General features: G+C 43.7%; 1 protein-coding gene across 1 annotated transcript in view; it reads right to left on the bottom strand.

Annotated features, from left to right (window-relative positions):
- The window catches only part of LOC310795548 (uncharacterized protein), a 54,578-nt gene that overhangs the window by 11,206 nt on the left and 20,173 nt on the right, over positions 1-23,199 (bottom strand). Inside the window, exons 2-3 of the mRNA XM_083657615.1 lie at positions 18,123-18,221; positions 17,518-17,936 (exon numbers count right to left, since the gene is read on the bottom strand). Of these exons, the coding sequence (XP_083513741.1) occupies positions 17,518-17,936; positions 18,123-18,221 (518 nt within the window). The remainder of the gene's footprint in view (positions 1-17,517; positions 17,937-18,122; positions 18,222-23,199) is intronic.

Genomic DNA, 23,199 nt, shown 5'->3' with positions numbered 1-23,199 from the left:
TTTTGGTCCATGAGCCAGGTTATTAATTGGCATCAAATGGGTGGGCAAATTCTTGTTGTTATTTTCTTCTTCCTATACATGTCCATATTATTTATTGGTATGATAACCTTTGTAGGAGTTAGCTTAACAATACTTATCATGCATTCACTATTTTGACCACAGAAATGTCATACGTGAATAGTGGGCATTCTCCGATGTTGCAAAATTTCACAATTTGTGTGCCAGTAGGCTACTCATAATTTAGATAACTTTTTCAGTTGCAGAGATGTTCTGCAGATAGTATTTGTTTGCACCACTAGATGGAGCCACGCGGAGGAGCGTGGGAGAAAATCTGCTTTGATACTGCTGTGAGCAGTTTTGTCAATACATTCCAATATGTTGAAGCCATGACAAGGTATTATTCAACACTTTGTTTAAGTGAGTGCATATGCTCAATAGAGCTTTACCTCTTCATAATTTAATTATGGTATGTTAGTGAAGATCAACTGTTTTGAATTACCTTGTTATGCTAGTAGCTAGTACTAGATTACTGCTGTCGGTCCTGTCATATCTAGCTAGCTATAGTTATGACATGATGGTAAAGATGAACTGCTTTGAATTAACTAGTTATGCTCGTAGCTAGCTAGCTACGAGCATAGTTAATTCAATTTAATTAGCTAGCTAGCAGATTATTGCTGTTGGTTCTGTCATATAATCATGGCATGATGGTGAAGATGAACTGCTTTCAATTAGCTAGTTATGCTCATAGCTACGTAGCTAGATTACTGCTGTCGGTCATCACTAGCTTGCTACTGTAGAATCACCAGGGATGAAGCAGATGTGCAGTCCATTGTGAAGCTTCTTGAAGATGACTGGACGAACGCTTTCGACCCAAACAAAAGTGAGTTTGTCAGCATTTCAACAGGCACATTTCCCCCTCCAGATGTAGCAAGGGATCTTCTTACTGCCCACAAAATTGGCACGGAAGCATACGAGGCATTCAAGCAGGATCGGCTTGAAGACCAAAGACCAAAGACCCAATTCCATGACAGGATGACAAAGAAGAAGCTGAAGACATTTTCAGATATCCGAAAGAAGCCCTCTAGAAGCAACCCAAACAAAGTTGTTCTGGAGGCTGACAGGAAGCTCTTTGCCCACATGGTCCTGGTGGCAGAGAGCCGCCATCTCCAGATGAGTGTTGTCCTTTCCCACCCACTCGGGCCATTGCCATGGGCACTCGCCAATGGAGACGGGACACTGAGGAAGACAAACAAAGCTGTCGTGGCCAGGGAACTGGAGAAGCAGGTCTTACCAGCAGAGACCATCCTTGGGCCATCTGCTACCATCATTGATGGGATGAGTCTGGTTCAGAAGATGAAGGGCAATGACCAGACCTTCTCTCAACTTGCAGACTCAGCCCTAACTCAAATCCTGCATGAAGGAGCCAGGAGCAAGAGAATCGATGTGGTCTTCAATGTATATCTGGATGACTCAATCAAGAATGCAGAGAGAGCGAATAGGGGTGGACCACAGGAATACAGTTCCGAAGCATTGCACCAGGTCACCAGATACAGCAATGGAGAAAGTTTCTCAGCAGCTCAGCCAACAAGGCCAACCTCATAAGGTTCCTGGTGGTCGAGTGGAAGACACCCAAGCTGAGGGACAAGCTGAACGACAAGCAGCTCTACGTCGCGAGTGAGGAAAGCTGCTTGCACATCACCAAGGATCAGTGGGCAGAGGTTGCAGGCCTGCAGTCGAACCAAGAAGAGGCTGACACAAGAATCCTTTTGCATGCAGCTCATGCCACAGAGGAAGGCTACAGCACTGTTGTAGTGACAGCTGATGACACTGATGTGTTGTTGCTCTGCCTGGCGTTCTCTGCCAATATCTCCTGTCCCTTGTTCCAGAAATGTGGAACGAAGAACCGGGTTAGGTATATTGACATCACCAAGCTACGCCAAGCACTGGGAGATGGTGTCTGTAATGCTCTGATTGGCATGCACACATACACCTGATGTGACACGTTGAGTGCCTTCGCAGGCCGGGGGAAGCTCAGAGCCTTAAAGCTCATCATGACATCAGAGCATTTCCAAGAAGTGTTTCATGATCTGGGACAGTCCTGGGAACTATCCACAGACCTATTCAAGAAGCTGCAAGCATTCACATGCAAACTCTACACAGCATCCATGACAACAGAGGACATCAACACAGCCCGCCACCAACTTTTCTGCATGCGGCGTGGGGAGCTTGAGTCAAGCCAGCTGCCACCGTGTGAGGACTGCCTCTTCATGCATGCCATGCGTGCCAACTACCAGACTGGCATCTGGAGAGGCAGTCTTCAGCAACATCCACAAGTCCCAAGCCCAGTCGAGCAGGGCTGGGCCAGAAATGACGATGGCCAGCTCACCATAGAGTGGATGCGGGGATCTGACTGCCAGTGCTTAAGCAGTGGCTTGAAATGTACAGACATGTGCAAGTTGCAGACATGTGACAATCAGCCCCAAGAGGACCTTGACACGATGATCATGCAGGAAGACCTGACTGACTCTGAAACTGAGGACTGAAATGGAGGACTGATCTTAAGTAAGGACCCCTCACACTTGACACACTGATAGTGTGCTTCACATTCTTTGTGACATAAGGAACAAGCTCATTAGTTCATTTTAAGTTGTTGTTGGAAAAGTAAAATACAGTACTTTAATTGTCACGGTTGTTCCTTGCACTGACCTTGTTTCTCTCTCTCTCCCCTCCCTCATGTCTCTCCCTCCTGTTATTCCTCCCAGGTCCTATAGAGGTCTCCCTGTGCAGTTCCTTCCCAGTGTGTGCCACCAGCTGTTTCCTATCCTGCCATTAGCCCGTCTTTAGTTGTCTGCCACCTGTCTCTTGTTTTGTGATTACCCATGTTATGTATATACATTTGTTCCCTTTGTTTGGTCAGTGTTTAGTTGTCAGTCTGTTTTACGTGGTCTGCCTGATGTGACTCTGAATAAATGCCCTGGTTAGGGATTTTGCTTTACTCCCCCTTCCTGCCTTTTCTCTACAATTGGATCCTTTTTTGGATATTACATGTTTTTTGAAATTCCGCCTAAAACAACATACAGTACCCTCAATTAAATAAGGATATTTCTAAAACTACAGGGGCTACAGGCATACATTTGGTACCTGAGGAAAGGTCAGATCCGTGAGATTTTTAATCTGGTGTCAAACAAAAGATAGATATTACTCTGCTGTGACTAAATACACAGCATAAATGGAAAAATGTATGCTTGTTTCATTAATATGTTGTGATTTTCATAAAATTCAGAGACTTGCATATCATATTTTTAAGGTGAATAAATTATTATTAACATAGTAGATATCTGGGTACAAGGAAAAATGTACATTGCATGGATTTAGGCATCCTGGGTAGTCACCAAGCCCCATAATACCGAAAATGCAGTAGGCGCGATTCTCAGGTTTCTGCTCTAGGGGTCCATATATTCAACACATGATAACTACCACTAAGCTGCCAGTCTGCAAAGGTTATCATACCAATAAATAATGTGGACATATATAGGAAGAAAAAAATAGCTACAAGAATTTGCCCACCCATTTGAGCCCGATCAGTGATCTGGCTCATGGACTATAGTCTATATTCGATTGTACATATTGAGTGTTATGGGGGCCCATCTTTCTAAGTCTGTTTTTATTTCTTTAGTAACAGGGCCATAATTTTCTTCATAGATGTCGGACAACCTTTTTGGTATAGTAACACCAAGATATTTAATAACATTGGCATTCCACTTGTAACCTCCTCTTGCCCCCTATAGGCTCTGACCAGCAGAGTCACATACACAGCAGTATCTAGAATGAGCTGGATGTTATACTGGGCTAAGTATAAAATTTCAATAACAGGATCCTGAGTTTCTAGCGGTTGGTGTTGAGCTGGCTAGATCTCCTATTTATCAGTAAGAGTCAGTTCAGGCTTGAATAAATGAATAATAGTGCGGTGCCTCCACTGTGGAATTACTAGACTCATGCACTATGAGCTAAATGTGTATTCCCCAGAAATAACAGTAAGTATAATATGTAAGTGTAAACCTTCTAATAATAAATCGTTCAGGACAACAAGATAAAAAGGAATAACAAATATTAATTTATTTAGATTGTGTTGTATTGGTTTTTCTTTTGTTCGTTTTAGATTTCTTCAAAGTATTTTTCTCTTATCACAATATTTCTTTTACGTTTCAACAAACCATTTTTTTATACCCTTTAGAAAAACAAAATTCACAATACCCGAATCTCAAAATAAACAATAAACATTCAAGTTTACCTAGTAATAAAATAAAAGCTACAAAATGTACTTTGTGTTAATTTATCTTAAAGTGCAAAAATACCCAAAGAAAATATTGTATGGTAGATCACTCACAGTTTCACTCTCAATATAGTAATAGCGCCCTCTATAGGAAACTACAGTAAAGACAAAAACAAAACCTGAGTTATGTGTGCATGTGTAACAGTGTCTATGTGATGTGTTTATGTGTTAGAATGGGTTAGAGCGAGTGTGTGTGTGGGAGAGCGTGTGTGTGTGTGCAACAACAACCACAGGCTTCAGTTAACTTTGACTGTAGTCAGCACAGTAACCCCAAACTAAATAGCTTCTCAAAAAGACAAGTAAAGGTTCCCCCTCCTAACCCAGTGTTCAACTAAACCAAGCTTGGATTTTCTAAACGGTGGGGCCCATGTTGGTGCACATAGGAATCCTGGTTAGAAACCACGCTACTTTTTCAGTTCCAGTGTTTGAGAAAACGATAGTATCCAGTTACTCACGCGACCATAGTTACTCACGCGACCATGACACAGTTTGGAAAGATCCAGAGAATCCACGAGCAGGCAGATGAGGCAGCAGAAAGAACGAGAGCAAAGCAACCGGTCCGTGTTGCGACGCGCATCCAAGCAGCTGAGTCCGTCCTCAAAGGAAATGTTCATTAGCAGCAAGCTAACGATCCAGCCACGTTAATCCTCTTCTCCTTCGTCTGTGAAAGCGATTGCCCGGCGTTGTTTAAGCTGACTGTCCCTCACGCAGGTTCAAGCAGAAACGTCCGTCTTGATAGTAAGTTACGACTTGCAAGTTATCACTTTAGTAAGAAAACAACAAAACGGTTCGGCTTGGCTTCACTTCACATCAAACTGTAGAAAAGAAGTTTCGGATTGCGATACGCACACGAGTCTCGACTGCAAAGTAATATTTGTGCCAATACTTTGACGTATTTCAGTCAACAAATATCTAAACGTCCAACTTTGTTTTATACTGCACGCAGCTCAGTTCTCCAAGGTCTTCACATGTGTCTCTCTCGCGTGATTTCTAACCCCACATAGGATAAGCAATAACCACGCCCTGTGGCGCCGGGATTGGCCAGGAGCAACACTGGAGGGCACGCAGCCCAGCGATTTCATGAACCAACTGAATAGCTCTTGAGAACGGACAGCGATTTCGAGAGCGGACATTGAAATTAATTATGGTCACCTACCTTCCTTAGCATAGTAATAATAATAATAATAAACATAATAATTGTAATCTACACAATGTACACAATCTACAAAAACATGCAATAATATAAGCGGTGTTGTGTTCACGTTCATAGCTCATATAACATAATGTATCATATCGTTAATTTCAAGCTCAATTCTTACCCAGAGAAAAGGTACAGCAATGAAAATGTAACAAGCAATAGTTTTTTAAACATCTTTATTTTAAAAGATGAAAACCCCCAGGTGCTTTAGTCCCAAGCTTCAATGCTCCTGGCCAATCCCGGCGCCACAGGGCGTGGTTATTGCTTATCCTATGTGGGGTTAGAAATCACGCGTCTCTCTCTGAACAGACTGGTATGCTTTTTCCGGATTCCTCCTAGCCCCACCCCAGAGTCATTTCTCATTGGCTTAGAGCACAGCAGCGCGATCCCCGATTGGCTTAGCAACCTGTCACTCAACAACAATAAGAACTTTGCGCCAATAGGAAAACAAAGCATCATGGTACATGTAGTTTCTCATTAAATTCACCCATACTGAAATAAAAACACTCTCCCATACGAAAACACACTGTTATCACGTTTCTCATTTAGCTATATTTCTGAGGTCTCTACACACTTAAAGTTATATTTTTTACGTAAATTATTCTGTGGAGAGTAGTTATAGAAAAGGATTTGTGTCTTGGGTACGTTTAATTTATATCCTGAATAAAAACCAAACTGTTCCAGGCGAGACATGAGTTTTGGTAGGCTGGAGTCAGGGTCGATGAGAGTCACGAGTATGTCATCAGCGTACAGGCATATCTTGTGCTCAGTTTCTTTAATTAAGATTCCTCTTATTTCGTTGTCCTCTCTTATTGCCTGAGCAAGTGGCTCTATGAATAATGCAAAGAGGGCGGGGCTTAATGGGCAACCTTGACAACACGCCCTTTCTAAAGAAACCACTCCCGATAAGCTGCCATTTATTTTGATTCGAGCAGTTGGTAGATGGTATAGAGACTTAAGACATCCTATAAATGTATCATTAAAGCCAAAGCGCTCTAGTACCAGGTACAAAAACTCCCACCGCACCGAGTCGAAAGCCTTTTCTGCTTCCAGGCCAATAGCTATTGACTTTGTCTCGCTTTTGCTCATGTTATCGATCAGATACAACACTCGTCGAACATTATCCTGTGTTTGCCTGTCCTTGACAAATCCTGTTTGGTCTGTATTGACCAAATCAGGAACCATGTTTTCTATTCTCTTCACCAGAATTGATGCAAATAACCTGTAGTCTATGTTTAGAACAGAGATGGGTCTGTATGAGCTGCAATCCGTCTTGTCTTTCCCCGCCTTTGGAATAACAGATATGATGGCCTGGCTCCATGACACTGGGGTCTCTCCCCCTTGAAGAATATAGTTGAAACACTCTAGCATTATAGGCGTCAGTGAGTCCCTGAATGTCTTGTTCCATTCTGCTGGAAAACCGTCTCCTCCTGGTGCCTTACTTGTTTTAAGTCTAGATATGGCACTGTCCACTTCTGCTTTCGTTATTGCTCGAGTTGCCAATTCATTCTGTTCCTCACCTATTGATGGTAGATCTAATGACTCCAAAAACGTTTTAATGAGTGATGGATCCGCTGCTTCAGGTTGTGAGTATAATTCTTTATAATATTTTTCAAAAGTCTGTTGTATGTCCTCTGGTTTATAACTCATCACCTTGGTCTCAGGGTCCCTGATTTTGAAAATTGACCTTTCCGTCTGCTGTTTACGTAGTTTCCATGCCAACATTTTTTGCGCTCTGGGCCCAGTTTCATAATATCTCTGCTTAATATATTTTAATTTAGTCTCCACTTGGCTGTCCAATTTTGCATTCAATTCGTGTTTTGTTGTTTTTATTTCTTCTAAAATGTGAGAGTCACTTGATTTCACGTGCTCCTGTTCCAATATTTTTAATTTGTTTGTTAAGTAGGTCACTTGTGCCTGTTTCAGCTTTTTCATTTTAGAGGACCACATTATGACTTTTCCTCTCAGTACCGCTTTCGCAGCATCCCATAGGACACTTGGTGAGATATCCTCTTTACTGTTGAATTCTAAGTACTCCCCGATTTCTTTCTTTATATATTCTACATATAGGCTATCGTTCAGGAGGCTAGTATTAACCCTCCAGATCATGTTCTTAGCTTGGACCTCTAAATGCAGCTTCAAATACACTCCTGCATGATCTGACACATCTTTAACCCCTATCGTACAGTCAACAATCCGATGTCTCTCTGAATTAAACAAAAAGAAATAATCAATCCTTGAGTGAACAGCATGGGGGTGGGAAAATAAAGTAAATTGTTTCTCTGAAGGATTGAATTCCCTCCATATGTCTGCCAAACCAACCTCTTTAAGCAACTTTTTTACATATAGTGATTCAGAATTAATCCTCTTTGTTGGGTTAGTAGAGTCTAGGACTGGGTTTAGCTGTATATTCCAGTCCCCCCCACAAATAAGAGTGCCAGAGACTTCTGTAGCAATTAGATCAAACATTTTCTTAATCAATAGCTTGTCCTGTCCTGGTGGTCTATAAACGTTAAGCAATGTTACTTCCTTAGAGTCAAGAATCCCTTGAACTAAGACATACCGTCCCTCTTTATCCGTAATTTGTTTGGAGGACTGGAAATCGACTTTGTTTGAAATCAATATTGCCACTCCCCTTGCATGTCCTTTAGTATAAGAGGAGTAGAATGTGTTTCTGAATCATAGTTTTTTTTAATTTTTCTCAGCCTGAACCAGGTGAGTTTCCTGCCAGAAAATTATATGTTGGTTTTCTCTTTTCATTTTGGCTATTAATTTACCTCTTTTGATTGGACTTTGTAACCCATTAACATTGAGAGTAATTATTCTGTATTCCTGTTGTAACGTGCTACCAACTATAACTAACACATTTTCACTGTAAACCCAAGAAGACCTTAACTTTCTAACATAACTATATACAGTAATATAACACCTAAACATAAACATTGCTACAGTTGGGGTTCCTTCTTTAAGTAAAACCTTGAATGAGAAAAAAAAACATTGTTGGACATCACTCTTAACTTCCAACATTGAGGTCCATTCATTGACCTGCCTCAAAAGTGAGGGATAACCCCTATCTCCTAACTGGGCTAGAGGGCCCTCTGTAGCGTTAACAGCCATGGAGAGTTCCATCCATGTCTCGACCATATCATAAATCAAAATTCTTGCGTCTATTTTTTTTTTTTTTTTTAATAATAATGATTATTATTAACTATTTTCTGATACCCGAGTCAAAGTGATCTCTTCCCAGATATTGTTCTTCTGCTCCAAGTCCTTCGCTGCTCCTTATTTTGTTCATCGTCTAAACTCTTGCAGCCTTTCTTTGTAGCCTCGTGCCCGGTGACGTCCCCGCTCTGGTTGCCGTTGCCAAGACGACCGTCGAATCCTCTCCAGGAGCGAGTCGGGTTGTTTGATCACCTCCACCTGTAGTCCCCGTGCCGCCAGGTCCGATGTTGCTTCCTCCACCCTGTCGTATGTCCTTGTCCCATTCTCGTGGAATACTCTCAGTCTTGCTGGGTACAGGGTCTGAAATCGTATGTTTTTTTCCTTCAAGACCCTCCGTGCCTGCGTGTATTCCTTCCGTTTGGCCAGGACTGCTGGTGCATAGTCATTATCAAGATTGATTTTACTGTTCTCCAACATGAAGCCTTTCTTTTGCCAAGTCAGTCTCTTAAGCATCGGCGGCCCACCTGTGGGCCGCCACACATTAAAACATCTTCACTGCCCTCTGCTGGCGCCCATTGTCTTAGTATATACTGAACCAGCATAGCGTTTGAAAGCTATGCTTGTCGTCGTTTGATTGACACCATGCTTGGCCTATTATATGCTTCCAATCTCGGGATATAAGCTCAAACAGCCAACTAGCTTCAGTTCTGAAAACGTGACGTCAACTGGTCCCGCCTCTAAAACACTGGTCCAATCACAATTGACGCTGAAAATGATTGACAGTTCGAGTAGCCACTAAAATTCTGTAAAAGCCATGTGCTTGCTGAAGGAGTCACTTCAACATGAAGCTCTGTATCTCGCTGCGTAAGACCTGTGTAAAGTCACGCTGATATTTCCACACGTGTGCGCTAATTAGATGGTCGGTGCGTAACCGTGCGTAAACCAGCTTGTAGCTTGCTTCTCGACTGTTCTCTCTCGTTTTATGGTTTGGTGTGAGTTTGGTGGAGTTGGGATAATGTCAAAAACAACTTTTACAACTGGAGACCCACTGGAACTTGTTCTCAAAGCACGAGAGACTGCGAGGAGGAAAACAAAAGCGACCAATTTGTAGATTGGGCGAGGGCGAAGGAGAGGACATTACACTGGACACATGAGTATTTTATTATATTACGGTGTTTCTATATAAATATACTAACGTCCAGCCGGACGGGACATAGATGACGTGAATCTTGACTTGCAATTCGTGCGTTTATTACAATCAACAGGTCACTATTTGGGCTCTGACCTACAACCTACTAAAACTACGTGTTTAGTTTATCTTTCACAAGCAGTACTAAATGAGCATTAGGGGTGTGTGTGTGTGTGTGTGTGTGTGTGTGTGTGTGTGTGTGTGTGTCAACAGGTCACTATTTGGGCTCTGACCTACAGCCTACTAAAACTACGTGTTTTTTTTAGCTTTCACAATTAGCAGTACTAAATGAGCATTAGCGGAAAGGTGTGTGTGTGTGTGTGTGTGTTATTGTGTGATCAGCTGATATGTTAGGGTGTGCTGTAAAAAAAAAAAAAACGTTTTCTCTAGTTTTGTAAATGACTAAGTGATGTTTATTTTCATATAACAGGCAATCATCTGTTGAAGATGAAGATGAGGAGTGGGAGCCTGTCAAGCAGCCAAGATTGGAGAAGCCGGACAGTGAGGACGAGCCGGACAGTGAGGAGGAGCTCCCTGTCCATTCCCAGAGAGGTTTTGCTGGCAGCAGACGACCCAGGCAACGAGGGAGGGCGAGAGGAAGAGGATGGGGGAGAGGAAGAGGCAGCAGTCAAGCAGGCACATCAACCAGCATGCCTGAAGAGAGGTGGAATGATGTCAATGATCCAGACATAACACCACCACAGCCAACTTTCAGACCGGCCAATCCACCAGGACCCCGGCTCATAAATACAGCTACGTACACACAGCCTTGCAGCTCTTCCAGCTTTTTTTCACAAACTCTATTTTACAGACAATAGTTCAAAACATATGATGTCATAACATGATTTATGACATCACTGATGTCACAATCCCTATTATGACATCACTGATGATGTCACCATGCCTGACAATATTGATGATTTCACAATGTCTCTTATGACATCTTAGTATCTGTTTCAAATCTTCAGTGTTGATACTTTTGACAACCTTAGTCTGAATAAAAACGGCTTTTCTACCATAGCACTTGTACTGACTCCGTTGTATGCACAAACTTTAGTTTCACAAAGGGGAAAATGCAGCATAATATGTTTATGATTCAGTTACTCTATGTGTAACCTTTCATTAGAGCCCAAGATTATGACTGTACGTTGAAGCGTTCAAGAGTTATAGCGTTTTTATCATAGGAATGTGACTGTGGACACCAAGTGTCCTTTTGGAGTCTCCAAATGTCCTTTGTTGAAATTCGCCTAAAAATATCATTAGAAAAACATGTGTAAAACACTCATTTTCTGTGTTATTGTTATATCAAATTTGGACCTGAACTAGGAAAGACTTCAGACTATGGCCCCATTGTGTTTTCCAGCTAATAACTGCCAGCTACAGTCATCTGCAGGCATCTGTTTGCAAAATAATTCAGACAAACACTAAAAAAACGTTTATTTCAGTGTGGTCAACCTCTGTAACTCTATGACAGTAGCAGTTGGAGTAATTCTGACTGTTGTGGAAGAAATTCTGAGGTGTTTCCTTTCAAAAGAGGCCAAAACTATGCATCAGCTACAAATGGTTCAAGAATAGCTTTCAATTTACTTTTGGTATGCATTGCATAGGCGTTTTTTGCAAATTTGGCCTGATGCTTAAGAGGCTAAGCACTTCTTCTTTCGTTCTGAAACTGAGGAATTTGACCACGATCGTTCTAGGTTGGGCGCCCGCTGCAGGTGGTGGGGCCAGCGCCCGATGCGCTCTCTCTATCTGTAAGTCCTTCATTTCGGGAATATCAAGCTTCTCTTTCAGTAGCTTCTCCACAAAGGAGATCATTGATCTGGGTTCGCCTTCGGTGCCTTCGGGTACGCCATATATCCGTATGTTTTCTCTCCGCGAGCGCCCCTCTTGATCCGTCAGCTTATCCTGGAGGTGCTCTGTTATCTTCAGCATTTCAGCCATTACCCCTTCCGCGTTTTGTAGCCTGCCTTCGTTCCCTTCAATCCTTGTTTCAGCTTCATCCAATCGTTTGTTGGCCTTTGTGATTTCTCCTTTGATATCGTTAAACTGCTTTTTGTTGTCTTGTCTGAAGTCACGTATCTCTTTGAGGATCAGCGTTAAATCAACCGGTTCTGCGGACTCCTCGCCTTCCCTCATGTTAGCCGTGGGGGAGCTAACGCTAGCACTATTGTTAGCCTTCTCTTGTTGCTGCGCCATGCTGTCCTTATCTTTCCTCGGAGCTTTCTGTTTTACCATCATAGACGACTGTTTCCTCGCCCCCTTCTTAAATATAGCAAACTTTAAAATAATACTTCCATTATTTTAACTTCGGGGCGGATTTGGTTTATTCTTGTCTAGAGGTCTTCCCTTAAGCTGCCATCGCTTGACGACCCGGAAGCGGAACCAGGGACAGAAAGTCTTAAAGGAACTGCGCACCGGAGGGTTCCGGCCCACTTTCACCAGTGGCTTGTAGGCTAGAGAAGAAGAAGAAGCAGCATGAGAGCACATGTTGTGTTGAACCAACCAACAACCAATACGAATTGTTTAATCTGGCAATAAAGAAACGTGAACTTGACATGCTATTTTAATAGCCTACTCAAAAATGCACCTCTCACTATGCTGCTTTTTTTGGTCAGTACTGAATTATTGGTATTGTAGGCCTATGTTTTATGTAGCCTATGGAAAGACAACCAATAGGAATTGTTTAATGTGGCAATAAAGAAACGTGAACTTGACATGCTATTTTAATAGCCTACTCAAAAATGCACCTCCCACTATACAGCAAAGAGAGGAGTTAATGTTTCTTGATATACTCATTGCCATTCAGATCAGAATAATTAGTCTAGTCATTACGTTTGCTGATAATATTTCTATCATGTTAACTCTGTCATGTTAACTGGTGTATTCAGAGCAAATAGGGAGATATAGAGCATTATCATCATGCTATACTGCCCTCCAAATCAAAACCGCAGTAACTACAATTTTGGTCAAAATTTAGTTATTATTGAAATTTAACTTTTAGATATCTGTTTTATCATGTGACAAATTTTCTAAGTTCAGTCTTGCTCTATGCGGCATGCCACTTATCCACTCCTATTTGTTACATCTTTAATAGGAGTTTAACGAACGGAGTCTGTCCTAAGGCTTGGAAGGAGGCAAAGGTCATTCCGTTGCCCAAGGACAAAAAGAAAGAATTCACTGGTACTAACAGTCGACCTATTAGCATACTTCCTGTTCTGAGTAAATTGATGGAAAAAATTGTTTTTAAACAAATTCAAGATTACTTTATTAATAACAAACTGGTCACTAGTTCCCAGCATGCCTATAGACAAGGTCATTCAACTTCAACCGCACTAGCTCAGTTAACTGATGATTGGCTAACACAAATGGACACCAAGAAGATGGTTGGTACTGTCTTACTTGACTTCAGTGCGGCATTTGATGTCATAGACCATGAAATAATGATTTCCAAACTAAGAAAATATGGTTTTAATAGTATGGCACTTGCCTGGATGATGAGTTACTTATCAGGTAGATCACAGAGAGTGTTTTTTAATGGTAGCCTATCGGAACCGAAGTACAATCACTGTGGGGTTCCTCAAGGAAGCTGCTTGGGTCCTTTACTATTTACTATTTTCACAAATGATCTTCCCTATGTTACAACAAACACCAATATGGTAATGTATGCTGATGACACAACATTGTATAGTACTGCCTATACTTTGAACGAATTAGTAAATATTTTAAATCAGGATCTAAACAGGGTGTCAGAATGGGTAAAAGATAACAAACTTGTACTGAATGTTGACAAAACAAAAAGCATTGTCTTCGGTTCCAGGCACATGCTTATTGATGATCCGCAGCTGCATCTGTCAATGTCAGGTATACCCATTGAGCAGGTTAAAAAAACTAAACTGCTTGGTGTGTTTCTGGACAGTCAACTATCATGGTCGGATCATATTGATAGTATTGTATTGAAAATGGGAAGAGGCATAGCCATGGTCAGAAAGTGTTCCACCTACTTGACATCCTTAGTTATGGGTCAAGTCGTTCAGTCCTTGGTTTTTTGTCACCTTCATTACTGTCCTATCATATGGTCAGCAGCAACAAAGTCAGACCTGAACAAACTGCAACTTGTTCAGAACAGAGCTGCTAGACTGGTACTAAATTGTTCAACGCGCACCAATATTTCATATATGCATTCGCACCTATCCTGGTTACCTGTTGGAAAAAAACTGATCTGCAGTCTATTAATGTTCTTCAGGAACATTATCATAAATCAAATGCCAGACTACTTTCACAAACAGTTTTTGAAATGTACCAACACTCACAATTATCATACCAGAAATGCAAGCCTTGGTCATTTAACACTTCCTGCTCCCAGAACAAATCTCCTCAAACACACAGTTATTTATAGATCCATATCATCCTGGAATTCTTTGCCATCTCACATTCATCTCTCACAAAGTAAGCTATCATTCAAGATAGCTTTAAAGAAACACCTCTTGCAGCTGACCACATGACAGGTTTTTTTAATACTATGTTGAATATGATGAATTTATTGTATATGACCGGAGTTACCATCATCTTAACTCTATGATGTATTTATTTATATTGTAATAGGTTTAGTAATTATGTATTTTTCATGTTTTTATATTGTATGCTTTTACATGGACCCCAGGAAGACTAGCTGTTGCCCCGGCATCAGCTAATGGGGATCCATTCAATAAACAATAAACAATAAACAATATTTGAAAAAACAGAGTATAAAAGTTGCAGTAACTACGAAATCCAACCAAAACCAGACAAAACTGCAGTAACTACACTTACTGCAGTTTGATTTGCTTTCACAGAGCTTCAGCTGGACTTAAACAGAGATAAACGCAGTAACTACACTTTGAGGTGTAGTTACTGCGGTTCAGACTGGTTTTTGGTTGGATTTTGTAGTTACTGCAATTTTCCCGCTCTTTCCATAACAAAACCCAACATATCAATCACTCATAATGGCACAATATGTTTGGTTAATCCAGTCAATTCCCAATATGAGAGCGCACTGACAGCTGTCCAAATTGTTAATGAATGAGTCTTCAGTGTCTTTAAAATCATAAATGATGTATTCCTAGCTAATAATCCATAAGAGATCATCCAATAAAGAAGGGAATTGTGTTCTCCACTGGGAAGTGTTAATCTGGCTGTAGATAGTGATCATTGTTTGGTATCACTACCTAGCTCATCAGGACAAGCTTTTTAATTGCTGCATAACTTATCAGCATTCAGACTCAGTCTGTAATTCATTTTATTCAAAATAATTTTAATATGCTATGTAATATACTGTATATGTTCTTGTATGAATTATCAATCTGAAAAGCTGATCTGATTTGTAAAGAAAACCTGTTCTAAATTAAGATAATAAAACAACTGTGCTCAATAATTAATTGTGTCAGAATGATGACCAAAAAGCAACACCAGTGGTGAAGATTACATCAACTGACTTCAGGATTCCCTGAATTTATCTGTTACTCATCCATTTAAATGTTTCAAACATGTAAACAATAAAACAATTAAATACAGATATGGGCCCCTATCGTTGCATCAGCGTAGTTTCTAGGCCGAGCGCCTGGCGCAGCGCTGATCAGTGGGCGTGGACCAGCGCACTTATATCTTGGTGCTGGCGCTCCACTCAGCCTAACGCATTACAACCACGCCTTTTAAGCGTAAAATTATGCACCGTCAGTTCATTGGATAAGTGCAATAAACGAACCACAAGCTTGCCTTTTAAGCTCCAATTCCAGTGGTCCAGTAAAACCAGACAAACCCAAGCCTCTGCTTCCCCCCCCCCTCCCTTCATCCCGTCTGTCCGTCTCCATATATCGGCTATTATTCCATATTATGATGCTTCTCAAACCAATCTAACTGCAGTTTAAATACTGCAAGCATGTAAATACGCTACACTATAGCAAGATCAAAGTGAAAAGAATGTTCTAAAGGCATCAGCTAGAAAAATATAGCCTATCCCTATATGATGAGATTACTTTTATATTGGTGAAAGTTTGTCCAGAAAGATATCGTTTTCTCTCCCCTGCTGCAGGTAGAATGATGCACATAAATATACCCTACATTATGTAAAGTCATCGCATGAATGTGTTTTTATTGTAAAACTAAATGTGAAGTAGGGCCAAGTTATTGGAGCGGACATCACAGTATAGCACATGACAGTAGAAGCGCGTTCCGCTGTCACTTATCTAAATCACGTTAAATCCACAAGAGATATATATAGGCCCAGGAGGACATATATGTTTCACATAGGGTGGTGTATTCATTTCGATGTTTCATTTGGTCCAATATTGAAATGTGTACAATTGCAGGTTGTGTTACCATTACACATTAATTTAGATCGACCTTTTATATCTATTTCGCCTCATTTGGTTGCTATTTAGTAGCGAAATGGAGAAGCACAATGCATGCTGGGACATGCCAGGCAACTTACAACTTATTTTTCCTATATGGGAAGTGTGTTGTGCCTGTCTAAGCGAGGGAGTCAGAGAGAGAGAGACATTCTGGGACTGCGCCACGCCCATTTGGCCTAAAGCGCATTTGGCAGCGTAAAGCCATATTGATATCTTCCCGAAACAGGCGCAAGGCACGTTTTTTTGCGTTTAAGGCCCGTTTTAGCGCCGAAGGCCTGTGGGAGAATAGGGCCCATGATATGGTATCGAAAATCAAAACCGATTACAATTGTCTCATGAAAAACAAGACAGGAGAAGCACATTAGATTGTAGTTACTGCACTTTTCCCTTGTACTACCTACACATTTGTTTAAGGTAATACACAGACAGAGTGCCGTATCTGCATTTCTGGGGTCATAGGTCAAGTAATTGCTAATTGTTTTGCGCCCAAAAAATACTTTAACGTATACATATTTAATAAGCGCATTGCCACTTTTCAACCTATATCTCATTTGGCTGGACAGTCAAAAAACTTTAAAGCCATTTTTCTCAGTTTCAGTGTTGGCGTAGTTACTGCGGTTATGATTTGTAGGGCAGTATATATCTCCCTCTTTGCTCTGAATGAGTGAGAAAAGGAGAATATACTGAATAATTACATCACAACAGTATAATCCTAATGTTAATTCAAAATCCCTCTAAATATGGCAAAAAAATGTAAAAAAAAACGTAAATTTTTTTTCGGCCAGGCCTTTGCGGGCCCCAACGAGAGTCCCTTCCTCCTAGCACCCCCTGCTTAAAGTGACTTCCAGCGGCCCTGGCCATCGGCTCCTCACAGCAGTAATGCTATGAACATGCAACTGAAGTTGGCCGCAGTGTAGCTTCTGAATGTTGCCAAACTTCATTCATATTTTGTTGTAGATGTTTTGTTTTGAAATTGGCCGCCAACTAGCGCTGAACCGGAAGAACAAATACAATTGCGTGTAACGCCGAAGAGAGAAAAAGTGGGCGTGGTGAATAAACTGTTACAACTTGTTGTTGTTCCACATCAGTTTGAACAAGGCGCAAACAGAACTAAAGTGAAATCTACTAAGCTAAACTTCACTGAACTTTACTGATCTGAATGAAACAAAACAAAGTGAAAATGAACTAAATTGAAACTGCCTGGCCAATAAGAGATCTGCTTAGTGAAACGGTAAAGCGTCAGTCAGACCTTGCTCTGCAGTGCCCGCATGTTGCTCTGCAGCGTTCCCTGGTTGCTCTGCAGCGTCCCCTGGTTGCCCTGCAGCATCCCCTGGTTGCTCTGCAGCGCCCCCTGGTTGCTCTGCAGTGCCCGCACGTTGCTCTGCAGCGTCCCCTGGTTGATCTGCAGCGCCCCCTGGTTGCTCTGCAGTGCCCGCACGTTGCTCTGCAGCATCCCCTGGTTGCTCTGCAGCGTCCCCTGGTTGCTCTGCAGTGCCCGCACGTTGCTCTGCAGCGTCCCCTGGTTGCTCTGCAGCGTCCCCTGGTTGCCCTGCAGCATCCCCTGGTTGCTCTGCAGCGCCTCCAGTTTGCTCTGCAGCGCCTCCAGTTTGTTCTGCAAATTAGTTGGTGTCGAACTGGTGGCAGAATGTGAGGACTCCAGTCTGAAAACTGGAACAGAGACAAATTACCAAAGAGTTACATTTCAGTTCAAATTAACAGTATATCGCTACAACAAATATGAATGTATTAATTTGAGTCCGTTTCATACTCTGAATTATTGGAACAAACTAATGATGTGCCTCTTCATGCTATCAGTGATAAAGCAACAGATGTATGAAAACATTTCAGTTCTACCTTTATAGAGAAGGAGAATAATCACTCCGGTCAGCAAGATGAGGTAAGCAATATGCACATATAAGCACCACTGCCTTTTTGGCCGCTTCGACTTCACATCTGAAACACAAACAGAAAACAACAATAGAAAACAGTAGAATATGAACAGAGTCCTGCAGGAAACTTTCTCTAGAGAGAGAGAGGCAGCATCTCAGCATTTCTTGCCAATTGATACGACTGTAGTAGGCCAATTAGGCTAACAGCCGCGACAGCGGGGCTGGTAGTGTTTTAACCTTGAGTCTGTATGTATTCAATGCTTTTCAATGCTGGCATTATATTATGGCTGAACAAACTCACGAGCATTACATAATATGCAAGTCACACCATAAATGACTTGACTTTGTACATCCTAACAATCCCTCCCTCCCCTAACGTTACCTGTCTATTCATGGACTTTGGCTACTAGCCATTTCCTAGCATTCACCTTAAAACTGTGTGGGTTCGTGGTCTGTTTGATGGACAGAGGCAGTTCATTCCACTCCCGTGCTCCTGTGTACGCAAAAGAGCATTGCCCCATTTTGGTTCTACACCTCAGGGGGTGCAGGTTGGCTAAGCTGTACCTAGTCCTGTGGCTGTGTGATTCCCCGGCACTGGAAAAATAGCTGCTTAGGTATGCTGGGGCCCTGTTGTTAATGACCTTGTGTACCATGTTGAGCCTCAGCTGAGTCACTCTGGCCTCAACTGGTAGCCAGTTGAGCTCTTGGAAGTGCCTCCTTCCAACATGGTCTCGAGGGCCTAGCCCCATCACAACCCTAACCAGCTTGTTTTGAGACACCTGCAGATGCTGTCATCTCTTCATGCCAATTTGGATATCTCAGCGCATCACAGCCTGAATAAAACGATTCAACCTACAGGCAAATACAGATCTGTTCAGCAGGGCTAAATGATGTGACATAAATATACATTATGTAAAGGCATGGCATAAATGTGTTTTTATTGAAAAAGTACATGTGTCAAGTAAGCTAAGTCTTGTTGGAGCGGACATCACAGTCCAACCGTGTTACGGTTGTCACTCGACTATACCACGTTGTATTTGCGACGGATATATATACAACCTGGATTACATGTATGTTTCACATAGGGTTGTGTTTTGATTTTTATGTTTTATTTTGTCTAATATTGAAATGTTCTAGAATTGCATGTACATAAATATTATTTATATCTACCACTTAGCCTACTTAGGCTGATTTGGTTGCTTTTTCTTGTCAAAATGTATTAAGCCTGAATGCATGCTGGGAGATTTCACATGTGTGTCTGTGTGTGGCGTTTCATAGGGGAGCCAGCGCAGTGAATAAGGCCTGGTTTTGAAAAGCGCTAACCGCAAAATTAACGCCAGTTGGGAAGATCACTTTAGGGTGGTATTTAAGGCCGAAACGCCCATTCTGGCACTGCGCCATGCCTCTTCAGCGTAAAGCGCATTTCGAGGCGTAAAAACATGATGCTATCTTCCCGAGTCACGGGGAGGCAGGCGCAAAGCTTGTTTTTTTGTGTTTAACATCAGTTCAAGATTCAAGATTCAAGATTTTTATTGTCACTCCATGGTACAAGTATCACGTGTGAAATTCTTGTGCTGTGGACTCCGTTTACGACATAGTACAAATAGGCAACAAGCAATGAGCAATAGGCAATAAGAAATAGGCATCAATAAGCAATACTAAGCAGCAATAGGCAATAAGGCAGAATAGCGATAAGACAAGTCAGTGGCATATTCATTGCACATAGGTGCACATGTTCATGTGCATACGTTAGACGTGTTCAGACATTTAAATTCGACGTATTTGACATACAGTGCAAATAGCATGTACCTTATTAAACATACAATTAAACATTAGGCATTGTGCATACGTTAGACGTGTTCAGACATTTTAAATTCGACGTAATTGACATACAGGTGCAAATAGCATGTACCTTGTTAGACATACAATTAAACATTAGGCATACATAATGGTAGCAGCTGCAGTACGGTACGGTACGACTACTAACACTATTTGTGTATGTTAAGGAGTCTCGTGGCCTGCGGGAAGAAACTGTTCCTCAAGCGATTTGTGCGTGCTTTTGGAACCCTGTATCTCCTCCCTGAGGGTAGCAGGGAGAACAGGCTGTTGTGGGGATGGTTTGTGTCTTTGATGATCTTCAGGGACCTCCTGAGGCACCGCTGGTTATACAGTTCATGCAGTTCTGGCAACTCGTCTCCAGTTACGTGCTGGGCCGCGCGCCTCACCCTCCGTAGCGCCCTGCGGTCCATGGTGGTACAGTTCCCGTACCAGGCGGTGAAGCAGCCAGTCAGCAGGCTTTCAATGGTGCCTCTGTAGAAGTCCCTGAGGATTTCTTTCCTTAGCCCAAACTTCTTCAGGCGCCTGAGTCCGTGTATTCGCTGTTGGGCCTTTTTGACAACAGTGGCGGTGTGGCCGGCCCAGGTCAGGTCCTGGTGGATGTTGACTCCCAGGTACTTGAAGCTGTCCACCCTTTCCACCACTGTGCCGTTGATGGTGATTGGGGGGGGTGTGCCCCCCCCCTCTCCTGTAGTCCACAATGATCTCCTTGGTCTTGGAGACGTTCAGAGAGAGGTGGTTGTCCTGGCACCATTGTTCCAGGACCCTCACCTCCTCTCTGTAGGCCGTCTCGTCGCCCCCCGAGACCAGCCCCACGACTGCTGTGTCGTCTGCAAACTTCACGATGGTGTTTGAAGTTTGAGTCGCCACGCAGTCGTGGGTGTAGAGGTCGTACCAGAAGGGGCTGGAGACGCACCCCTGGGGCGCTCCTATGCTGATGGTCAGTGGGGAGGAGGTGAGGTTGCCCACCCTCACCACCTGGCGGCGGTCTGTCAGGAAGTCCAGGATCCAGTCGCACATCGCTGTGTTTAGTCCCAGGTCCCTGAGTTTGCTTACCAGCCTGGAGGGTACTATGGTGTTGAATGCTGAGCTGTAGTCCACGAACAGCATTCTCACATAGGTGTCCTTCCCCTCCAGGTGGGACAGGGCGGTGTGGAGCACGTGTGCTACTGCATCCGCTGTGCTCCTGTTGGGGCGGTATGCAAACTGTAGCAGGTCGTGGTCCGGGGGGAGTGTGGGGCGGATCTTTGATATGACCAGCTTTTCAAGGCACTTGCTGGCTTTTGGCGTGAGGGCTATAGGGCGCCAGTCATTGAGGCTGGTCACTTTTTGCTGTTTGGGAATGGGGATGATTGTTGCTGCCTTGAAGCAAGGGGGAACTCGTTGGAGGGAGAGAGACTGGTTGAAGATGTCTGTGTATACGGCTGCCAGCTGGTGGGCGCAGGCTTTGAGGACCCGCCCGGGGATGCCGTCCGGGCCGGCCGCCTTGCGTGGGTTGATACGCAGGAACGACCGGCACACTTCGTCCTCAGTGATGGTGAGAGGGCGGTCTGGATCTGTGGGGGTTGGGAGGTGGGGGGGGGGTTGGTGGTTAGGTGGGAATGGGAGGGAGTGGGGGTGCTGAGGGGTGGGGGGGGGGAGGGGAGGAGGGGTTTTGGTGGGGGCGGGGAGAGGAGGGAGGGTGGTGGTCGGGGGGGGGGAGGGAGGAAGGGTGGTAGGGGGGCGGAGGGGGGGGGGGTGATGAGGGGGGAGAGGTGGCAGGGGGGGGAGGGGAGGAGGGGGGGGTGATGGGGGGAGGGAGGTGGCAGGGGGGGGAGGAGAGGGGAGGAGGAGGGGTGGTGGGGGGGAGGAGAGGGTGGGAGGTGATGGGGGGGAGGAGAGTGGGAGAGGGGTGGGAGAGGTGGGGGGGGGAGGAGGGGAGGCGCTCTGGCAGAGGGGTCGAACCTAGCATAGAACGCGTTGAGTTCGTCCGGTAGGGTGGGTGACGTGCTGGGGTTCTGTCGTTTCACCTCTTTGAAGTCTGTAGCAGCATGGAGACCTCTCCACAGGTGTCTGGGGTTGTTGGTGTCCAGTTTTGACTCCAGCTGCCTTCCATAATCTCTCTGTGCTTTTTTAATAGCGGTCCGGAGGGCATATTGTGCCTGCTTGTATTGTTCCGGTGTGCCTGAACTGAAGGCGGTGGTCCTGGCGTGTAGGGCAGCCCTGACATCGCTGTTGACCCAGGGCTTTTGGTTTGGCATTATTTTGACCCTCTTTGTGGGGACTATGTCGTCGGTGCACTTCTTTATAAAGCATGACACCGTCTCTGCGTATGCGCCCAGGTCTCCCGCCGCTTTGAACTCCTCCCATGCTACTTGGTCAAAACAGTCCCTCAGGATGTCGTCTGATTGGTCTGACCAGCAGTGGGCGGTTCGGAATGCCGGGGGCTGTTTTTTCAGTTTGTGTTGGTACCTGGGCACCAGCAGGATGGAGGCGTGGTCTGATTTGCCGAAAGGTGGGCGGGGTACGGCCTTGTAGCCATGGCGGATATTTGTGTAGCATTTATCCAGTGTATTTTTGCCTCTGGTGGGGAAATGGACATGCTGGTACAGCGTGGGCATTCTAACTCTCAGGTTTGCCCTGTTAAAATCACCAGTCACCACCAGGGCCATTTCCGGTTGTTTTGCCTCCTGTGCGCTGATCGCTCGTTGCAGCTCCTTCAGTGCGACCATGGCGTTTGCTTGTGGAGGGACGTATACCCCCATTACGGTTACTGTCGTGAATTATCGTGGACTCCAGAACGGCACGCATTGAAGCATTACATATTCAAGGTCCTCCGAGCAGTGTCTCCCAATGACTGTGATGTTTACACACCAGTTTACGTTAATCATTAGACAAACGCCCCCTCCCTTCATCTTACCGGATCGTTCGTTTCTGTCTCCTCTGAACACACTGAATCCTGGTAACGCGATAGAATGGTCCGTTGTGTCAGGAGTAAGCCAGGTTTCCGTTAGGCACAGAACGTTACATCGCGCTATGTCTTTTTGGTATTTTGCGCGCGCTCTTAGTTCACAAAGCTTGTTTTCCAAAGATTGGACATTTGCCAGCAGGATGCTGGGCAGGGGCGTTCGTTCCTGATTTGGATCAGCGCGTCCCTGTTATATTTTATCCCGACGCTGGTATCCGCGTCTGCGTCCTTGCCCTCCTCCATTGTGGGGAAGCGGGTG

Source organism: Poromitra crassiceps (genome assembly GCF_964638095.1).
Source record: "Poromitra crassiceps genome assembly, chromosome: 21".
Classification (NCBI taxonomy): domain Eukaryota; kingdom Metazoa; phylum Chordata; class Actinopteri; order Beryciformes; family Melamphaidae; genus Poromitra; species Poromitra crassiceps.
The sequence above is the reverse complement of the archived record's forward strand: the minus strand, read 5'-3'. Positions and strand labels throughout refer to the sequence as shown.